The sequence below is a fragment of the Gavia stellata genome, chromosome 29, assembly GCF_030936135.1.
Source record: "Gavia stellata isolate bGavSte3 chromosome 29, bGavSte3.hap2, whole genome shotgun sequence".
Classification (NCBI taxonomy): Eukaryota; Metazoa; Chordata; class Aves; order Gaviiformes; family Gaviidae; genus Gavia; species Gavia stellata.
In genome coordinates this window covers 1,344,385-1,363,921 of record NC_082622.1, presented here as the reverse complement: position 1 = coordinate 1,363,921, position 19,537 = coordinate 1,344,385, and the positions used below count along the sequence as shown (strand labels likewise).

Sequence of the window (19,537 nt, the reverse complement as noted above, 5' to 3'; positions counted from 1 at the left end):
TGGTGGGGGTGGCTGGACTATCCCGCGGCTGGGAGAGCACCGGGGTCCTTGCCGGGACGCGGCGTGGAGGCAGGAACAGTGGCTTGGCTGATGTCAATATGTTTCCCCGCAACTGTCACGCCGTTGCCCAGGGCCGTCCCTTCCCATTACAGCTTGGCAGGAGCTGCCACTGCCTAAACTGCCGTGTATGGAAACAAAGCACCCTGCGGTGACTTGGGAGCACAGACCCAGTCTGGGGGAAGGGGGACACTGAGACAAATGGGGTCCCTGCCCCGGATGCCCCTCATCCCTGTGTGTGCTGCCAGTGCCAGTCTGTGCTTGGGTGCGGGGATGTTTCTCGCTGTGTTTCCGTTTGCCCAGCACTTTACAGACGCCTTCGCTGCAGTCTTGACTTTCGAAGGGCTGGACCAGCTCTGCGGCCGGGCAGAGCGTGGGAGGAGGGTGCCTGTCCTGCTTAGGAAACACAAAACAATAAAAGAGGAACAATGGAGCCTCCTTCCCTTCACCCGAAATACCAAATGCCACCAAACTGTGGCAGAGCTCCAAGCAGTGCTGCTGGGGCGGCTCTCGTGTCCCCTGGCCCGAGGGCAGCTGAAGGGGGGGAGCTGCAGACACCTCCTCTTCTTCCTCAGCCCTGGCAAGGGATGCTGCAGGAGGGCGGGTGCCAAGGAGCATCGCCAAAGGGCTGCCCTGACCCGACGCTGCTGCTGTTGGGCATCCCCCGGTTTGGGAACTGAGTTTGGGTCAGGGCAGTGGTTTTGCGGCATGGCTGTGCCTTGGGGAAGGGTTTTGCAGGCTGCCTGGGTCAGCTGAACGTGCTTTGCAGCTGGCACAGGGGCACGGGAAGGTTTATGAAAGCATCCACGTACCCAGGTTTGTCAGACTTACCAGGCAGAGAACACGTTCATGTGGTGCCAAGTGTGGGGAGATGCTCAGCCGGGTTGGCCGGAGCTGGGAGTCCTGGGGCCGGGGTGGGTCCATGGCCCAGCTGGAACCCGCACCCCGAGCGTCCTCTTGCCTGGCCCTGGTGCTGCCGGCAGCCAACAGTTTTTCAATGCACAGCTGCAGCGGGTGCTTGGGGGTGCAGGGCTGGAGCACCCTGTGGGGCTGGGGCTGAGCGTCCCGGGCGTGCGGGGCTCGAGGGGGCCATTTGTTGAGCTGTGAGTGGATGGTGCCAGCCTGTCCCTGCCAGCACGGCCCGCACCTCGGCTGCACCGGGCCGCCGGCACCGTGCCAGCCCTGTCGAGGAGCTGCGGTCCCTGGCACACAAGCCCTTGCGGGTGAAATATCCTTCACACGGCCCCAGCGAGCACCCGGCACCCCGGCCAAGCACATCTGGCTGAAAGCTGTGGGAGCTGCCCCGGCAACGAGGACACCAGTCCGGAAGCGCTTCCCTCCCGGAGAGATTCCCCCATCCCATCCAGGCTCCTCTCCCGCAGCATCCCTGCAGCATCAGCGGGTGCCGGGCCGTGGAGTCTGCAAAGGGATGGTGCCCAGGGCTGCCACCTGCCCCTGGTTTCGGTGGCAGGAGCGGGGCCGGGAGCTCGCTTTCCCACCAGTGAGGGGAGAAGGGACCACTTGGCTCCAGGCCGGCGTGAGGGTGGGACGAGGGTGTTGTCAGCATGAGGCGGTGTGGAGTGTGGCTGGGCTCGCTGCCAGCTCCACTGCCCCGTACTGCGCGGTCAGAGCCGAGTGCCCGGCGTGGGCAGGCGGGGGCCAGGCACGGCGGGGGGGCTCGCCCCGCGCACCGCCGTCCACCGAGGTCCTGCAGCATTGCTCTCCGGCAGCGCTCCCACCCCCTGTCCCCCCCTTGACTTGTTGCTATTGTCATCTCTAATATCACGCAGAGATATGAAGGGCTGAAAGTTGCCTCTTTTCCTGCCAGGTTAAATCGTTCACCAGGAATGTCTATTATTCCCACAAGTCAACTTTCCCCTTCGCGGTATGTGTCCAGGGGTCAGGCCTGGCACTACATGAAAGTGAAGGGTATTCAATAACCTAGAGCCGTGGAAAGGCTTTAGTCCAACTCCAACCATGTTCGGGGTTTTATTGATGCAGCATGCCTTTCCCCATTTGTTTCCTATAAACAGCACATGGTAATATTTAGTAGGTTTCAAACAGAGCTTTTTGCATATTCTCCCTTGTCTACAATGAGCTACTTGGTAGTAGACAGTTTTAATTTACTTAATGCAATTTTTGCTTTTTGTTCTTCCAGAGGGTCTGGGCTGGTTTTGACCCAGTCGCCCCAGCAAATTACTGCACAGCTCCGTAATTCCCGGGGGTGCAGCAATGGGAGCTCGGGACCCGCTCCCCGCGGGGGCAAGCACGTTCCCTTGCTCGCCGAAGGAGGGAAAAGGACCCGGCGGGAGCTCGACATTGCAAAAGAACCCCCTTTTAGCTGCGACGTCAGCAAGGACACGGGGCCTCCTGCCCCCCCTGGGGACACAGCCCCTGGGGACAGCCGCTGCCCAGAGGCTGTCTCAGGAGCCGGGGTACATCGGGGCTGTTTGGGGCCGTTCTGGCTGCCAAAGCCTGGCTTTTGCCGCCGGCCAGGCAGGCAACATGTGACACTTGCCAGCTCCAGCCAAAGAGAAAAGCCACTTTATTGCAAAAGGTGCCACTTCCCTGTCCTCGGGGCTGGCGGCGGCTGGGGTGCAGCCCTGGGTGCTCAGCTCCCCGGGGCCAGGCGAGGCTGCAGGGTGCCGCCCCGGAGCAGGGGCAATGCGCACCGGCACTCTGCGGGGCAGGTCCCTCATGCCACACGCTCCTGGGGAGCGTTTACACCATTTGTACAAGCAAGGAGGGTGCGAATTCCTGCTCCTGGAGAGCCAACAGTTCCCGTTCCTCGACTGCGCGCTGCACCGCGTGGCTGATGGCAGCCGTCGCGTAGCCCCCACGCTGAGCTGGCGTGGGGGAGGCACCAATGCCTCCCGAGGTGATTTTTTGCCACTATGAATGACTACAAATAGTGTGTCTTAGCTCTTTCTGCGGCAGGCTGCTTTGGGCTGGTGGTAGCGAGTCCCTGCTCTGTACACGCACAGGTATTCATCGGGCAGAAAAAGGCCAGTCCTCAAACAAGCAAACATTGACTGTCTGGTTTCCCAGCGCTGCCCATCAGCCCCCAAGTGCCACCCCCAGCCACAATCCCTCCGTGCGCTGAATATTGGGCAGGTTTCCTTCAGGGAGCAGCTTTCACATGCACCGGTAGCCAGACATTCTTGGTGCGGTGCAGCCGTCACCCTGCCAGCCCCAGGCAGGGCGGTGAGCCCACGCCACTCAGACACTGCCCCACACCAGCACTCGCGTCACCAAAAATAAAAGAGGAAACCAAGGAGTTGACACCAGGGTTCTTTTAATGCAGTTGCTTTTAAAATGCAGCCTTAAAATGACTTGTAATGGTCAACGATGAGAAACAACGGCTCTTTTTCATCTCTGCAACATGACCGTGCAGCTCCTCTGCCTCCAAAACCCACCAGCCACCGCTGTTCCTCGGTGTCATTCTCCAACTGCTTTTACAGCAACCACTGCCCCTTCACAGGAGACACACCACACGGGGCATCCAAACCCTCCCACCACAGGGACTCATTTGGGCAAAACTAGCCAGCCAGCACCCAGGCGACTCAACGTTCATCCGGCAAACCTAAATGCCCAGCAGCAGCTTTCTCTCTCTCTCACCTTACACTCAGGCATAAACCTACAACGGTATTTGAGCCGCCAGCTCCTGTGGAAGTGAGCAAGAGCTATTGACTTCAAGCTCCTAATTATCTCTGTGGATCTGTGCCTTCATGCTATGTAAAGTGATTTGAGAACTGAACGTCTGACTGCGTTTTCTGGCTGAACGGGATGGCAGAGGAAGTTAATTTTCCAGTATCTTGCTTTTTGAGATATAACACTACTTTGTGTATTTATTTTACAGAACAGCAGGTGCTACAGACTGCCGAAGCTTGCCAATTCAAGTAACAGGGGAAATTCTGTTGTAGCCTAAACATCTGTGAGGATATACCCCAGCACCACCTCCACGCTGTGCAGTGTTTATACACCGTAACGGGAGAACAGACTCTACTTGCTGAAATGCATTTAATACCTCCCAGTCCTCAGTCTGAGTTTTGGTTTTCATTCCATGGACTTGCCCCGCGGCCCCTGGACTGTACACAGTGTTAGAGCACCGACGACATTTTAGCCACTCTTTCCTTTTCTCCATTTAAAATATTCACTGCTGCTCCACTGCAATTTAATGGTTCTCCCCGTCCAAGGGGGGAGGCACGAGACTGCTGGGGAAGAGAAAACTGCAGAAAGGCCCAGGCCACACGGACCTCCTGAACCTGCCGGTGCTGGTGATGCCACCACTCCCCGAGAAAACAGAGCCTCCCCGACCGGATGCCAACGCTCAAACGGCTCTCCCAAACCACCCCTTTGTACCTAGCTCGCATTTTACTGGTAACTTCAGAATCAAATGCAGGAAGCCAGTTTGGTCTACGGAAATACTACACACTTATCTCCGAATGAATTTTAAACACCTCTTTTTAAGGACAGCATTTAACATTAAATCAGTGGGCTCTCATAGCTTGGTCTCCAATTCTGTAATAAAACACGGATTCAGATTTGAACAGGCTGGAACTCTTCTAGTTCGAGCAGTGGTTCTCGCGCAGCCAAACATCACAACTGGAAACTGAGCGTAGAAAGAGTCCCCAGGGGAATACGAAAAAGATATCACCTTGTGAAAAAGCTTCAGAATGAACCTGTGAAATGAACAGCAACCAGACAATCGTCTTCTACAGAAGATGGAAGTAACAGTAGAAGAATATAACAATGTCTTAAACAGTCAGTGAGTCAGTCTGAATGTACAGGGGCACTAGATCCCTACAGATCTGCGATGAAAGCGCTATATCCCTACAGATCTGTGACGAAAGCTAATGGCCAAAACCAGCGGGTCCCCTCCAGTCCCAAAGGGAGACTGGGTTGCGATTCACTCTTCACCAGCTGGAAGATTGTCTTCAATCCGCCTGATGAACTTCATTCTTATTTCTGTGACGCTGTCACCCTTCAGTGTGTCCTGGACAAATTTTACATCTACGGCCATCTGAACCTAGGTGATGGAAGAGGAAAAGAAGAGCTGTTATCTCTCGCCCTTATCAGCTTCTTTAGGAACCACCTGATCGTGAAGGACCAGTTTAAGGACTCTAAGGGCATGACCTGCAATCCAGAGCTCCAGGGAAGCACTCGTTATTTTTCAAGATCACATCCTCCTCGTACATTGTGGCCTACGTGGTGGACAGCGGGCACCTTACCTCGGCAAACGTACCTCCTACAGAGTAACAGGGACTCCCTGCAGAGATCAGAGCCCAATTAACCCTGTCACTCAGGGCTACACGTCCTGCTGCTCCATGTATGTTCCTCAAAAATTTTAGCTGAGCAAGATACTCAAGCCTAAATACAGACTCCTAAATTTGAGACACAGCTGTTCTCTTGTTCCTGCAAATTCCCAGCTAGGGCTCACAGCAGTTACAAAGTGAGGATTTTGAAGCTTCATAAAAATTTAAGGAGACACGAGCGTTTGTACTTGAGTCGTAAGATGAAGAGGTTTGGTTGGCACCTCTGGGACTCACAGCTGCCAAACGCAACAGCAGCCGAGCACTCCTGTAGCTCTGCACTTCTCCTGGGAATGAGTTTCAAGTCCAAAAGGAATAAACAGAGACTAGACGTTGAAGTATCTCCTAATACCTTGGTTATTCATGTTATCTGTCTCACTGGAAGAGAGATGTTGGCTCACCATTTCCAGGGCACCTCGCAGCACTCCACACAACAGGTTGGAATAGATGAGAGATGAGTGGTTGTCAGGGAGCTCAACAAAGTCCACCAAGGGGTTATTTTCCAAGATCAGGGAGAACTCATCGCCTCCAGGACTCCAGTTGGTGATGCTCGGAGTGATGCCCAGGTACATTTTAAATGCTATCTGTTATGTCAAACAGAGTATGAACAAGAACATGTCCCATGAAGCAACAGCACAGCTTCTATCTTTGTAAAATTACTCAAGGGTTTTGAAAACACCACTCCTTTCTCCCAATTCCCACCAGTCAGCAGTAGTCAGGGATCTAATTCTCTTTTTCCTTCCCAAAATCTCAAACTCTCAGAACAATCCTGTGAGTAGCAAATACTCTATCCTCACATGCAAAACCAGGACAAAACCTGACAAAGCTGTGCTTTTACGATTACCTTTGCAATAACATCTGCAGTTTCACGGAAATCATGGCATCTTCCGACATTGGACCGGGCCAGAAAGTCTTCTATTAGCCGAACGCCTATGTTGTAACCCCTGTGAACGTACCAAAGAGCAACAGCTACAGAGTGGGAAGAGCATAGCTTTAGAAAGACAGCCAATGTTTACAAGAGAAGATAACGGAAGAAAAAAAATTGTATCTGAGAAATGTCAGTATTACATAAAATTCAGTCTGCCAGGCTTTCTTAGAGCAGCACACAGAGGTGCCATACCGTGAACCCGAGCTCCTACAAGGCTCCAATGCAGCAGATCCACTTACATTTTGTCAAGCTGCTTGTTGACGTCCTCGTCATTCTCATAGTCCTTGCACAGCTGGGTGACCAGAGCACCGTACGTCAGCGTGAAGAGCTCCGAGTTCTAGACAGAGGCAAAAGGGATTTAGCACAAGCCAAAGAGAAAACTGACTGAGCATTGCTGCATCTGTGTCCAGCGCTGCTTCCGCTGTCCCGGAGAGGGGGAACAGAAACCTGCTGTCTCAAAGGAATTTGCCACTTAATAAGGAGAGATCCCAGTTCATATTTTGGCAAGGCAACTTCAGTCTCCTTGGAAAGAGAAATCCTCTTTGACTAGGAACGACTGAGCACTTTCTTTCTCTCCCTCTCTCCACACACACAGCACTTCCCATTAATGTGTCCCGAATCTGACCTGAAGAGACAAGCCGGGATGCTGCTCGCACTCTGTAGCCCTTTCTTAGCAACTCTCGTCAGCTGCCAATTAGCATCTTTCTGCTTTAATGAGCACATCCCCAGATGACTGGAATGACACCTCCAGGTCATTTCGTGTGCTTCTGACCACCTCCTGGATGGCTAAACGTGCGGTTGCCAGGGACCTGAATTTATTTTCATCACTGAACTAGAGGTGCAAACTGGCTTAAACTGCTGTCTGTTATCTGTGTTTCATAAATGCGCTGCAGATAGCCAATACTCGTTAGGCTCCATTTCTGGTCCTTTCAACAGGACAAAAAATGCTCGTCCATTCACAGATTTATTACATTCTGCTACCACGAAAAAACAAGACTCATCTGGTGCCTAGAAAGTTATCTAGGCCCATAATTTGCTTCATACATTAAAATCAGCTCCTCAGACCCAGAAGAGGAACAGCAAGGATGATTTCAGGTCAGCTCAGCAGATCTGTGTTGTGCACATCCACGTTCTGTGCCTGGCTAGGATCAAAGGTACTTGGGCTTTCTTTGCACAGTTGCCAGACTTGCAGAAAACACCCAGGGAAGAAGTCTCCTCTCCCAGCCACCACCATCACTGATCCTCAACCTGAAGCAACTATGTGAAAGTGCATTTTCTTGGGAGCCATTAAGCCAGACCAGTGATTACACGGTCATTAAAGGCTGCAAAACGAAAAGCTACAACAGGCTTTAGCTTTTCACAGAACCTGAAGGAAGTGTTTTCAGGAACAAATAAACCATCATAATTTATTTCTGCTTTCAGTTTTAGCATTCAGAAACATTAGAGAGTCTAATCTCAGATTAAAAGCCTATCACCTACCATGAGATGCACAGATGCAGAAGGTGAAATGAATGGCAAATACCAATACTACAGAATGAAAGCAGCAGGCAGGCAGAAAGGAAGGGAAAAGAGACAACATCAGAGTTAAGTGACAACACTGATCGCACTACATTCTGAACAAGTTTACACAAAGCCAAGACAAACACAAGGAGGAATCACTCCCAAACAGCAACACTCAACAAATAGAAATTGGGTTTCTCAGAAGATGCAGGGAATTCCACCTTGTCGTTGTAAATCACGAGGTCAACAGCCATTAGGTGACCAAAAGGCTTTAAGCACGTGAAAAGAACCAGTCAGGCTCCTTGGTACTTTTGCCCAATTTTAGATCTAGAGAATTGATACATTCTTTGGTTTTTTTACTTACAATTCTGTTTTCATCTTGGAAAGATAAAGGTTACAGAAGTTCACATCAGTCAAGAGCGAATGACAAGGGGAAAGTCTCCTGTAGCTCAACTGGCAGAGTCAGACATTTGGCAGAGAATTTAACAAACATGCAAAAAAGGTTATGCTATTTTTAAGGATTTCAGTAATTTTAGTAAAGACAGGGCTTGGCAGCTGGAGAGAGTAGGGGGTGAATGGATGGAGGGAATCCAGCTGTTAACAGTCCAAGATGTTGTCATTTACTGTGTAAAGCCATGAAGCCGTCACCTACTGTTATCACCCCCAAAGTCTGCAAACCCAGTGCTCGTCATCGTTATCGCCTGCAATGCTGCTATTCAGGTACTTTAAACTGTTATAAAAAGGCAAACTTCTAAATTCATATTTGTAAAAGAACTCTTCATTTTCAATCCATGTAATGGAATTTAAAGTGCCCAATACTTTTTCCGTTATTTAATTTTTTTGTATTGCAGACTAGTGTATAGTCTTGACACTATATAACCATTCTGTGGCTACAAATATGTCAGAATCCTAATGAAGTAACACCAATTCCTTAATAAAAATCGTTGTATTTAAGGAGTTGAATTCCTAGAAGAGAATCCCTCGTGGTGCAGAGCAGGCAGGAGCGGGCAGCTGCCTGGCCTCCGCTGAGCCTGAACCAGCCCGTAAACTTGGCCGAAGAGGGAGAAAAAACAGATTTTATTTTTATTACTGGCTTTCAAATACTGACATTGCATTAAAACCGAATTAAATCGGTCTGTTTTGACGCAGAATTAGACCTCAGCACTGTAGTTTCATTCTCCATCTCTCATTTCTCAGTTCAGCTGGACTGATAACACGGAATCGGGTTAGAGAGGAGAAAAGAGAGATGCGGGAAAAGCGTTTGCGCTCTGACTGTAAAGTGTCCATAACCAGAAGAGTCCTGCTCCTGCCCGATCTCTGATCCCGACACACGGCAGTCGGCTGTCCGGCTCCGCAGCACCGGGCACTCCCTGCCCTGCGGTGCAGGTGACGGGAGCTCCGGTTGGGAACGGCTGCGGGCACCGGACGCTTCAGGCCGAGCCCGTTCAAGGGCTGTGGCGGGCTCCTAAGCTCCCGCCGCGCGGGTCGCGCAGCGCCCCCCGCTCCGCACCGCACCGCTGACGAGAGCCTCGGGCCTCCGGGGCGGGCGGGAAAGGCGCAGGACGGCGGCAGCCGCTGCCCGCCCTGCAGCCGCCCGCCCGCCCGCAGGTGGCGGCCCGGAGAGGGGCGGGCGGTGCTGGCGAAGGGGCAGGTCCCGCCGAGCCCACCCCGCGAACCGAGGCGGGCAGCGCGGCCCAGCGGCCGGCCGGCGGCGGGCGGGCAGAGCCGGGCCCTGCCGCGGGCCTCGACCTGACAGCCGGGCCAGGCCGGGCCTCCGCCTCCTCCGGCACCCCCCGCCCCGGGCCCGCGCCCTGCGATCGCCGCCGCCGGGGCGCCCCGGGGCCGATGCGCCCCGGGCCCGCCAGGCCTGCCCCCGCGGGCGGGCGGCGCAGGGGCCCGCCGGGGCCCGCCCGGCCCCTCAGGCGCCGCCGTTACCATTTTCTTGCTCTCGGTGCCGCGGCCGGCCTGGCGCGACATCCTGCCCGGCCCGCTGCGTCCCCGGCCCGGCCCGGCCCCGCCGCCTCCCGCACCGCACCGCGCCGCGCCGCGGGGCACGACGGGACTCGCAGTCCGCGCCGCGCTGCCGGCCCGGCCACGGCCGCACCGCCGAACTACGCGCCCCAGAGCGCAACGCGGCCGCCCTGCGCGCATGCGCACCATCATGGCGGGCGGAGGCGGGGCTACCTTCCCGGCGTGCCCTGCCTCACGTGACGGAGAGACGCCTACAAATCCCGGCGTGCGGGGAGGGTCACCTGACCGCCGCTCCCGGCAGGCGCTGGGGTGGGCGGGGCGACGGGAGGGTGCACGCCGCCAGGGGGCGCCTCCGCCCGCCGGGCCGGTCGCTCCGCCGCCCCCGGGGCCGCCGTGAGCGTTTCCCCCGGCCCTCGCCTCCCTGCGTGTCTGCCGGGAGCGGGTGGGCCCTGCCCGGCCGGGGCGGTGACTGGGAGCTGCTCCCTGCGACCGGTCCCAGGTGAAGGCGGGACGGCGGCCCGCCGCTGCCCGGCCTCCAGCAGGACCCGCGGGTGCCCGGCCCCGCTGCAGAGGCCCCCCGGCCCCGCTGATGGCAGCGAGGGGTTTTGCTGGATGAGTGACTCCTCACGGAAGGGGCCGTTGCCGAAGCAAGGGCCTGTCCGGGGGAAAGGTTCCCTTCCCTGGTGTGCCGGGGCCGGCGGGTCCTGCCGTGGCTTCGGTCCCGCGCTGCCCCGTGCCCGCCCAGCCGCCGGCCCCGGTGTCTTGGCAGAAACTGGTTCCTGGGGCAAGGGCAGCCGGTGTCCCCCGGGGCGGATGGAGCGAGGCCTGGGCTGGCGGGGCGCGGCCGGCTCGGAGCCCCGGGTGGGAGCGGGAGCTGCTCGACGCAGCGTTTCCCCACCTCGCGCTGCCAGGCACTCACGCGGCCCTGCAGAAATGTGGCAGGGGATGGGGTGTCGCAGAAATCAGCCCGGCTTGGAGCTCCATGCAACTGCAGTAAATATTTACCAGAACACCCGAGCTCCCCCTGACCCTCCCCAGCCAGCATGGCCGCCCGAGCACCGGCCTCTGCTCCCAGAGGGACACTGCTGCTTGGCGGTTCTTTATTTATTCGGGTATGTCTTTATCCTAGACACGCTGCTGGGCAAGTGCTGATCGCTGACCGGTGCTCAAGGGTGGCTCAAGCCAGGGCGGTGTGATGGAGGCTGCGTGCTGGGCAGGAGGACATGCTCTGGGTGCAGAGGGAGGCGTTAGCGGGACCCCCCCGCCGGCTGCTCAGGAATCCAGCAGCTGGGTGATCGCTCGCCAGGCAGCAGAGCGGGGAGTGCGGGGGCCAGCCGGGCTCCCGCTGGCTGCGGCTGACCTGCTGGCGTTGCCTTACATGGCTACATCCCCATCCCAGCGCAGCCTGTGCTCACTCGGCTGCTGGCGGGCTGCAAGCCTCTGGGTTTGATACCAGCTCTTGGCGCAGCTGATCCGGGCTGGGGAACTGCCTGCATGGCCTCCATCTCTGGCAGCAGCAGGACACGGTGCCCGTGAGAGGCTGAGATGACTCTGCTCCCTCATCTCCCATCCCTAAAGCGCACGGGAGCAGCCTGCGAGCGCCAGCTCCCCTCCTGCTCCCAGTCCCATCCCAGCACTGGCGGGCAAATGGCCATTTCGTGCTCTTCTTTCACGCCATGTGCGTCTCCCAGGTGAAGAGCTGCATCCAGGGGAGCGCAAAGGCAAGGGCAGCGGAGACCCCACGGCCGCGATGCCGGAGGTGGGCACAAGCCCCCTGAGCCAGGTGGCCAGCAAGCTCACCCACACGTAGATGTAGGTCTCCATGGGCCCGAGCTGCCCGCGGCCAAGCCAAACCCTGGCCGTCACCGTGCCGCTTGTCTTGTGGGAGCGGCCGTGTGAGAAAGCTGCAGAGCAAACATCGCCGTGTGCCTGGGGGCTGCCCGAGCCGCACGTGCTGCTCCGGGTCACACTGGCTGGGGAGTCACCTGGCTGGGCCCTGGGACATGTGCCAGGTCCAGGCGCAGCCCTGCCAGCATGCTCACACCGGAGCCACCGCCCAGCCCCGCGCCGTCCCCGGGCTGCACGTGTGGGACTGGGGCAGCACGTCCGGGAGGACCAGCAGCCTCGGCCCCCGGAGTCTGGCCACGGCTGCTGCGGCTGCTCCTGTGCGTGGGTGCCCACCGGAGGTACCGTGTCCCCGGTCACCGCGTGGGTCCCTGGCAGTGTCCCGCAGTGCTGACCTGGCCGGGCACCGGGGGCCACGCAGGGGACCTGTGCTGGCATCACGCTCCGTGGCTCTCGTTAAAGCCCAGTGGGCTAACGAAGGCCCTTCCCCTCGTAGCCCCGGGTCCCAGGTCCAGGGCAGGAGCAGCCGTGGGGCAACTTCTGCCCCCCGGCCCCGAGCAGGGCCCTGCCAGCCCCGCTGCAGCCGGGGTGATCCCGGGAGCCGATGTGGCGGCTCCGGGCAGCTCTGCCGCTTCCCGCTCGCAGCCGTGCCCGCCCCGGGAGGTGCTCGGGGGGGGGTGAACCGAAACGCCGCGACCTGCCCCCACGGCGGAGCCAGGGGACGGGAGCCGGGGCCTGGCTGCACGCCGCGTGGTGCTCCGGTGCCGGCGGCCGGGACTCGCCGCCGTCCAAATAGGGCCGCGATGCACGGGCCCCCGCGCCGGGTCTGGGTGCTCGTTCCGGGGGAGGCGGCTGGGGCTCCTCCGGCGCCGCCGCTTCCCGCTGCCTTCCCGGGCCGGGGCGAGCGCGGCCGGCGCCTGGCAGCGCCCCGGGACCCGCCGCCCCGGGACCCGCCGCCCCGCTCCGCCCCGTCCGGCGGGCGCAGGGCCGGGCTGCAGCGCGCCCCGCCCCGCCGCGCCCATCGCCCGTGGCCTCGGGGCGCCGGGGCGGGACGGGCTGATCCCGGCCACCGAGCCGCGCCGCGCCGCGCCATGCCGCGCCGAGCCGCCCCCCCCGCCCGGCCGGCGGAGCGCGGCGGCCCCGGGAGCGGCCGTGGCGGGGCTGGCGGGGCTCCGGGCCGCCGCCGTGCTGCTGTGCGCGGCGCTGGGCGCCGGGCCGGGGCGGGCGGAGCCCTTCCCCTTCCAGGACCCGGCGCTGCCCTGGCACCGCCGCCTCGACGACCTGCTGGGCCGGCTGAGCCCCGCCGAGCTGGTGCTGCAGGTGAGGGCGCGGCGGCGGGCGGCGGGGCGGCCCCGGGACCCCCCCGCTGAGCGCCGCTGGCCCGCAGGTGGCGAGGGGGGGCGCGATGGGGAACGGCCCCGCGCCCCCGGTCCCGCGGCTGGGCATCGCGCCCTACAACTGGAACACGGAGTGCCTGCGGGGCGACGCGGAGGCGCCCGGCTGGGCCACGGCTTTCCCCCAGGCGCTGGGGCTCGCCGCCGCCTTCAGGTACCGGCACCGGGGGTGGGGCGCCCGGGGCGGCTGCGGGGACGGGGCCCCGCGGGACGGAGCGCCCCGGGATGCGGGACGTGGCCCCCGCGGGACCGGCCCCCCCTCGTCCCCACAGCCCCGAGCTCGTCTACCGGGTGGCCAACGCCACCGCCACCGAGGTGAGAGCCAAGCACAACGACTTCGCCGCCGCCGGCCGCTACGGTGACCACACCGGGCTCAGCTGCTTCAGCCCCGTCCTGAACATCATGAGGCACCCGCTGTGGGGCAGGAACCAGGTGCCAGCGCGGGGCGGGGGGTGACCCCGGGCCGGGGTCAGGCCACGCAGGACCGTGGCCGACCGGCTGGAGGGTGGCAGCAGCTCCCCGGGGTGCTGGCTGCGGGGGCGCGGGGCTGGGGGTCCCGGCGGTGACCTGCGCCTTGGCCAGGAGACCTACGGGGAGGACCCGTTCCTGAGCGGGGAGCTGGCCCGCAGCTTCGTGCAGGGGCTGCAGGGCCAGCACCCCCGCTACATCAAGGCCAGCGCCGGCTGCAAGCACTTCAGCGTGCACGGCGGCCCCGAGAACATCCCTGTCTCCAGGCTCAGCTTCGACGCCAAGGTGAGCGCGCAGGGCCACGGGGCCGTGGGACGGCGGGCAGTCCCCCAGGTGCTGACCCCCCTCTGCCGCGGAACTTGCAGGTGCTGGAGCGGGACTTGCGCACCACCTTCCTGCCCCAGTTCCAGGCGTGCGTGCACGCTGGCTCCTACAGCTTCATGTGCAGCTACAACAGGTACCGAGTGCGGCGGGGGCTGCGCGGGCTGGGCTGCCCACAGGGCGGCCGGTGCCCGGCTGGCCAGGCTGCCCCATCCTCTCTCCAACAGGATCAACGGCGTTCCCGCCTGCGCCAACAAGAAGCTGCTGACGGACATTCTGCGGGGCGAGTGGGGGTTCGAGGGCTACGTGGTGAGCGACGAGGGGGCCCTGGAGCTCATCATGCTGGGGCACCACTACACGCGCACCTTCCTGGAGACGGCAGTCGGTGAGCTTGCGGGATGGGTGCAGGGTCCCCGGCCACCATGCAGCTGTGACGGGTGGTTTCTCTTCTCTCCGGCATGGCAGCCTCGATGAATGCCGGCTGCAACCTGGAGCTCTCCTACGGCATGAAGAACAACGTCTTCATGCACATCCCCCAGGCTCTGGCCATGGGCAACATCACGCTGCAGGTGAGCGGCGGGGAGTGGGGCTGGGGGCACGGGCAGGGAGCCAGGGCTGCCCCCACCAAGCACAACCGAGGTTTTGGTGTCGGGGTCTTCGCAGATGCTCCGTGACCGGGTCCGGCCCCTCTTCTACACGCGGATGCGGCTAGGGGAGTTTGACCCCCCGGCCATGAACCCCTACAGCGCCCTGGACCTGAGTGCCGTGCAGAGCCCTGAGCACCGCAACCTCTCACTGGAAGCTGCTGTCAAGAGCTTCGTGCTGCTGAAGAATGTGCGGGGGATGCTGCCCCTCCGGGCCCGGGACCTGCCCGGCAAGCGCCTCGCGGTGAGCACAGTGAACCGAGGTGGGCAGGGGGACACGGTGACCCAGGGGCTGCTGGCTCCGTACCCTGGGCAGGCAGGTGTCCCCTTCTTTGGAGAGCCACGGGCTACCTGGCACAGGGCTGCTGATGCACACCCTCACCCCTCTGCCATCCACAGGTGGTGGGTCCCTTCGCCGACAACCCCCGGGTGCTGTTTGGGGACTACGCGCCAGTGCCGGAGCCGCGGTACATCTACACTCCCCGGTGAGACAGTGTGGTGCTGCTGTCCGTCCCCTGGTCCTCGGCACTGCCTGGGGCTGCTGCTGGAGCCGCTCGACCCTTCGCTGGGCTGGGGCAAGGGGGGCCGTCCCCAAGGTGCCCCAACCCTGGGGCACAGCAGCCCCCGCGCCCTCTGCTCTTCCCTGGCACAGGAGAGGGCTGGAGACGCTGCCGGCCAACGTCAGCTTCGCGGCGGGCTGCCGCGAGCCGCGGTGCCAGCAGTACTCGCGAGCGGAGGTGGTGGGTGCGGCGGGGGCAGCCGACGTGGTGGTGGTCTGCCTGGGGACAGGTAGGTGGGAGCAGGGAGGGCGCTGGGTGGGCACGACCTGGGGAGGGGGAGCGCCCCAGAGCCAGGGTGGCTCCGGGAGAGGAAGGGGTCCCCATCGGCTCTCCGAGGCGGTTGGTGCCCCTCTGCCCTGTCCATCTGTGGTGCCCTGGGCAGGGTGTAAGGGGCTGTCCCTTGGCTGTCCCCATGCAGGGGCGGATGTGGAGACAGAGGCAAAGGACCGGAGGGACCTGTCCCTGCCAGGCCACCAGCTGGAGCTGCTGCAGGACGCCGTGCAGGCGGGTAGGGGCTCTGCGGGGCTCGGTCCTGGCTGGGGCAGTGCGACGGCACCTGGGGGCTGGTTGGGGACCCAGGGGTCAGAGCCAGCCCAGAGCGGGTGGTGATGGGCTGGGGCGCAGGGAGGGGACCAGGTGTTCCCCATCCGCGGGGCACCCCAGAGCCATCTGAGCAGCGCTAGTGCAGGGCTCTTGATGACAACTGTCTCCCTGCAGCCGCCGGGCGCCCTGTCATCCTGCTGCTGTTCAACGCCGGGCCTCTGGACGTGAGCTGGGCGCAGGCGCACGAGGGCGTGGGGGCCATCCTGGCATGCTTCTTCCCTGCCCAGGCCACCGGCCTCGCCATCGCCAGGGTCCTGTTGGGCGAGGTGGGGGCCAACCCGGCTGGCAGGCTGCCGGCCACATGGCCGGCGGGCATGCACCAGGTAAGGCCAGGGCAGCCAGTGAAACCCATAGCCCTTCCCTGCCTCAGTGGCCAGGGAACCGTGGGACGTGGGGCTGATGCTTGACCGTGCTCGCCCGGTCCTGCCGTGTTCCACCGGCCCCGCGTCCTGCAGGTGCCACCAATGGAGAACTACACCATGGAGGGGCGGACATACCGGTACTACGGGCAGGAGGCACCGCTCTACCCCTTCGGGTACGGGCTATCCTACACCACCTTCCAGTACCGGGACCTGGTGCTGAGTCCCCCAGCGCTGCCCGTCTGTGCCAACCTCTCCGTGTCTGTGGTGCTGGAGAACACGGGGCAGCGGGACGGCGAGGAGGTGAGCACGGCCGCTCTGCACTGATGTGGCCATAGGGGGTACGGATGCAGCCGGGGTCCCCCCTGCCACGGGGGCAGCGGGGGGGTCCTGCTGGTGCTGACTCCCATCCCTCTGGGCAGGTGGTGCAGCTGTACCTGCGGTGGGAGCAGTCATCCGTGCCGGTGCCCCGCTGGCAGCTGGTGGCTTTCCGCCGCGTGGCTGTGCCGGCCGGCCAGGAGACCAAGCTGTCCTTCCAGGTGGTGGCCGAGCAGCGTGCCGTCTGGGCGCAGGACTGGCGCCTCGAGCCTGGCACCTTCACCCTTTTTGCCGGTGGGCAGCAGCCGGGCCAGCAGACTCGGGCTCCCTCGGAGGTGCTGAGCACGCGGTTCACCGTCACCGGCGCAACCCGGCCCCTGCGTGGGTGCTAGAGGTGGGGGTGGCCACGGGGCCGGGCAGCCTGGGGCGCTGGTGGAGGGAAGGGGCACATGGCATCCCATGTGCTGCGGGGAGCGCGGTTGTCTGCTTTGCAATAAAGTGCCGGGTGCTGCTCCACGGTGTCTGTGTGGGGCGTCCCCTCCTGTCCCCCTGGCACAGGGCTGGGTGCATCCCTGCAGCAGGATGGCAGTGCCACTACCCTGCCTGGGTCTTTCACCCTCCTCCTCGTTCCCCTCCCGACCCAGGGTGCCGCTGCAGCCCCACACCCTGCCCGTGCCCCACGCCGGTCAAGGGGCAGTGGCTGCCCAGACCCACGTGTGCACCCGCCAGCGCATGCCTGCGCCTCCCGCTCTATTTATAGCTGCCAAGGCCGCTCCAGCGCATTCCCTGTTCCAAGGGGGTGGGGGACCGGCAGCACTGCCTTCATCCCCAGCCTGGGGGGCTTGGGAGGGCAGGGGCTGGCCCCGCTGCTGCCCAGGCAGGATCCGTCCCCAGGAGGGTGGCAGCCATGCGGCCAGCTGGCAGGGCCAGCATGGTGAGGAGCGGGCAGGAGGCTGGCAGCGTGAGGGGGGTGCAGAGATGCAGCAGTGGGAGCAGCCCAGCCCTGCACTGGCCAGAGGGCTGGATCCAGCCCTACAGCAGCTCGGGTGCTTGGGGCAGGGATGGGACGGGGGTCCAGCAGTGATGCTGGCAAGGGAGCGCAGGTAGCCAGAGCCGGGCAGGAGCTCCTCAGGAGAGCGTTGGAGAGCCGGGATCTCCTTCATCCCCAGGGCCGGAGGCCAAGGTGGGGTTGGCGGGGAGCGTGTGGGGCTGCCCAGGCCTGACACCATGACATCAGGGCACTAATTACAGATGTGGCCTGGGATAATTACAGAGCGGGCGAGGGCAGGGCGGGGCTCAGCCCATCGCTGGCCCATTTGTCACCTGCACCCACAGGGGATTGTCCTGCAGCAGTGGGGCTTTGCGCCTGGCCGTGATGCAAGATGCTCGGGGGGGCTGGGGGCTGCCCCAGCACACTGCCAGCGACGGCAACAGGCTGGTACCACACCCGTCCGCTCCGGGGCAGGATGGAGGGACAAACCCTCGCCCTCGGGTTCCTGCTGGGTCACTGCCCCATAGCTAGTAGGGGTCAGCTGGAGCATTTTGAGGGCAGGGGTTTAGATCAGCCCTCGTGGCCACGGTACCACTGCCCTGCATGCGCCCCAAAACCGTCCCCGCAGAGCGGCAGGGTGGGAGCAGCCTGGGGCGGAGGCAAAGTCCTGGGGCCAAAGGAGAGAGATGTGGGGCAGAGGGCTGGGGAGCAGTGCGAGAGCAGGTGGGATGGGGTGTCCCACACGGTACTTTGCCTGGAGATGCTGGCGGGTTTTGTTCGCCGTCCTCATCCCCGTTTGCACCCAGCCTCCTGCAGCATCAGCTTGCACTGGCAGGGCAGCAGCCGAGCCGCAGCTGTAATTGTCCTTTGATTTTGGGGTGCTCGGCACCCCGGTGGCTCCCCACAGGCAGCGTCAGAGCAAGGCACTGGGCACGCTGTGGGGGCTAGAGGCATGGCCAGGCCCCAGCCCACTGGGTGCAGCCCCCTGCCCAGGCTGACCCGAGGGAGCCGTGGCAGCGTTGCACCCCACGCCAAGGGGCACGGGGAGCTCTGGGGCATGCAGCTGCTGGGGCCGGGCGGCATGCTCGTCATGAGCTCATCGGATTTTCCATCAGCACGGGGAGGGCGGCTGTTTCCAGCACTGTGGGAACGGGGGGGCTGGACCCAGGAACCCCAACGCAGCGGGGCTCTGCCTGCAGCGGAGTGATTGATCAATGCTTTGTTTGTTGTATAAGCCCATCGACTCGGGCTGGCATGGCAGCCAGGAGCCCTCTGCATTGCTGCCTGCACTGGGGGCACCAGCAGAGCACAGCCGCAGGCCCTGTACACCCATGGCTGCCCCTTCCTCACCGTGCCCCCTGCTCCAGGCTGGCCCCGTGGTGGGGAGAAGGACCCCGGGCATGTCTGGACCCGGTGCCAGGCTGTCCTGGAGCTCCGGGACGCTCGTCTGCTTTGGGTGATGCTGTGCTGGGCTCCCTGCCCACCCCGCTGGGACCCACAGGGCTCCGGCCCCGCCAGGCAAAGGGGCTTTGGAAGCCACCCACCAGCACCCTTGGAGCAGGTCATGGGGTGGCCCTGGCCCTGCTCTGCCGGGTCCCTTGTGTGCCATGGAAATAAGATGCCATGGGGCTGCCGCAGCCCCCTCGGAGGCTTGGCCACACAGGCGTGTGAGCAGGACTGTTCCCATTCCCTGTCCCGGGGTGTCCCCTGTGTTTGTGGGTTCACTGGGACACGCTCCTGTGCCACATGCACTCCTGTCCCCCGCCATCCCCCCGGGGCTGCACAGCTCCCAGAGCGGTGGCTTGGCTGCGCAGCATTCCCCAGCGGGGAGTCAGCCGGCGGGTGAGGCTGCTGGGAGTTTCGGGGAAGCCTCTGCTCCGGCTGAGCCAGGCGAGCTGCTGGCGGGTGTCGTGGCCAGGGGCCGTGGGAAGGCGATGGCTCGGCTGCAGCGTGGGGCTCTGGGGTGTTTGGGGCAGTTTGGGGCATATGGCTACCCCTGCGGCGGCACAGAGCAGGGCCGCCCTGTCTGCCAAGGAGCCCTCCTGCCCGCTCCCCGTCCCCTGAGTCAGAGGAACGCGCTTCCGGAGGAGAGGGCTGGGATTTCGGGAAACCTGTTTGCCTGGTAGGCGAGGGAGGATGGGTGGCAGGGGATCTCCTGGCCCTGCAGTGACATCATCCCAAAACCAGGCATCTCTGATGGGCGCTGCCCACACAAAACTGAATCTGTTCGTCAACACATCCCCATGAACCCAGAGATGGGCGCTTT

At 62.1% G+C, this 19,537-nt stretch overlaps 2 protein-coding genes across 5 annotated transcripts; one reads left to right on the top strand and one right to left on the bottom strand.

The window, feature by feature from the left end:
- Window positions 1-3,346: 3,346 nt before the first annotated feature.
- TRAPPC3 (trafficking protein particle complex subunit 3) lies at window positions 3,347-9,791 on the bottom strand. 4 transcript variants are annotated; one of them, XM_059830750.1, is made up of 6 exons: window positions 9,733-9,791; window positions 7,777-7,824; window positions 6,537-6,634; window positions 6,214-6,313; window positions 5,771-5,953; window positions 3,347-5,086 (listed from the first exon to the last, which is right to left on the bottom strand). In XM_059830750.1, exons 1-6 carry the CDS (start codon window positions 9,772-9,774, stop codon window positions 4,967-4,969), a joined length of 591 nt encoding a protein of 196 aa, XP_059686733.1. In that variant the 5' UTR covers window positions 9,775-9,791; the 3' UTR covers window positions 3,347-4,966. The 4 variants fall into 4 exon arrangements, with proteins under 4 accessions (XP_059686733.1, XP_059686735.1, XP_059686734.1 ...); XM_059830752.1 differs by lacking the exon at window positions 7,777-7,824 and adding an exon at window positions 6,440-6,449 and having other exon boundaries at window positions 6,214-6,321; XM_059830751.1 differs by lacking the exon at window positions 7,777-7,824.
- Window positions 9,792-12,416: 2,625 nt separating this feature from the next.
- Window positions 12,417-16,773, top strand: LOC132319595 (uncharacterized). Its single transcript, XM_059830643.1, is given in 15 exon segments — window positions 12,417-12,638; window positions 12,640-12,933; window positions 13,001-13,161; window positions 13,280-13,439; window positions 13,590-13,760; window positions 13,841-13,932; window positions 14,024-14,181; window positions 14,262-14,365; window positions 14,460-14,684; window positions 14,840-14,925; window positions 15,093-15,229; window positions 15,419-15,508; window positions 15,718-15,926; window positions 16,059-16,265; window positions 16,385-16,773. Coding segments are annotated over 15 exon segments (2,604 nt in total). The 3' UTR covers window positions 16,673-16,773.
- The last annotated feature ends 2,764 nt before the right edge of the window (window positions 16,774-19,537 follow it).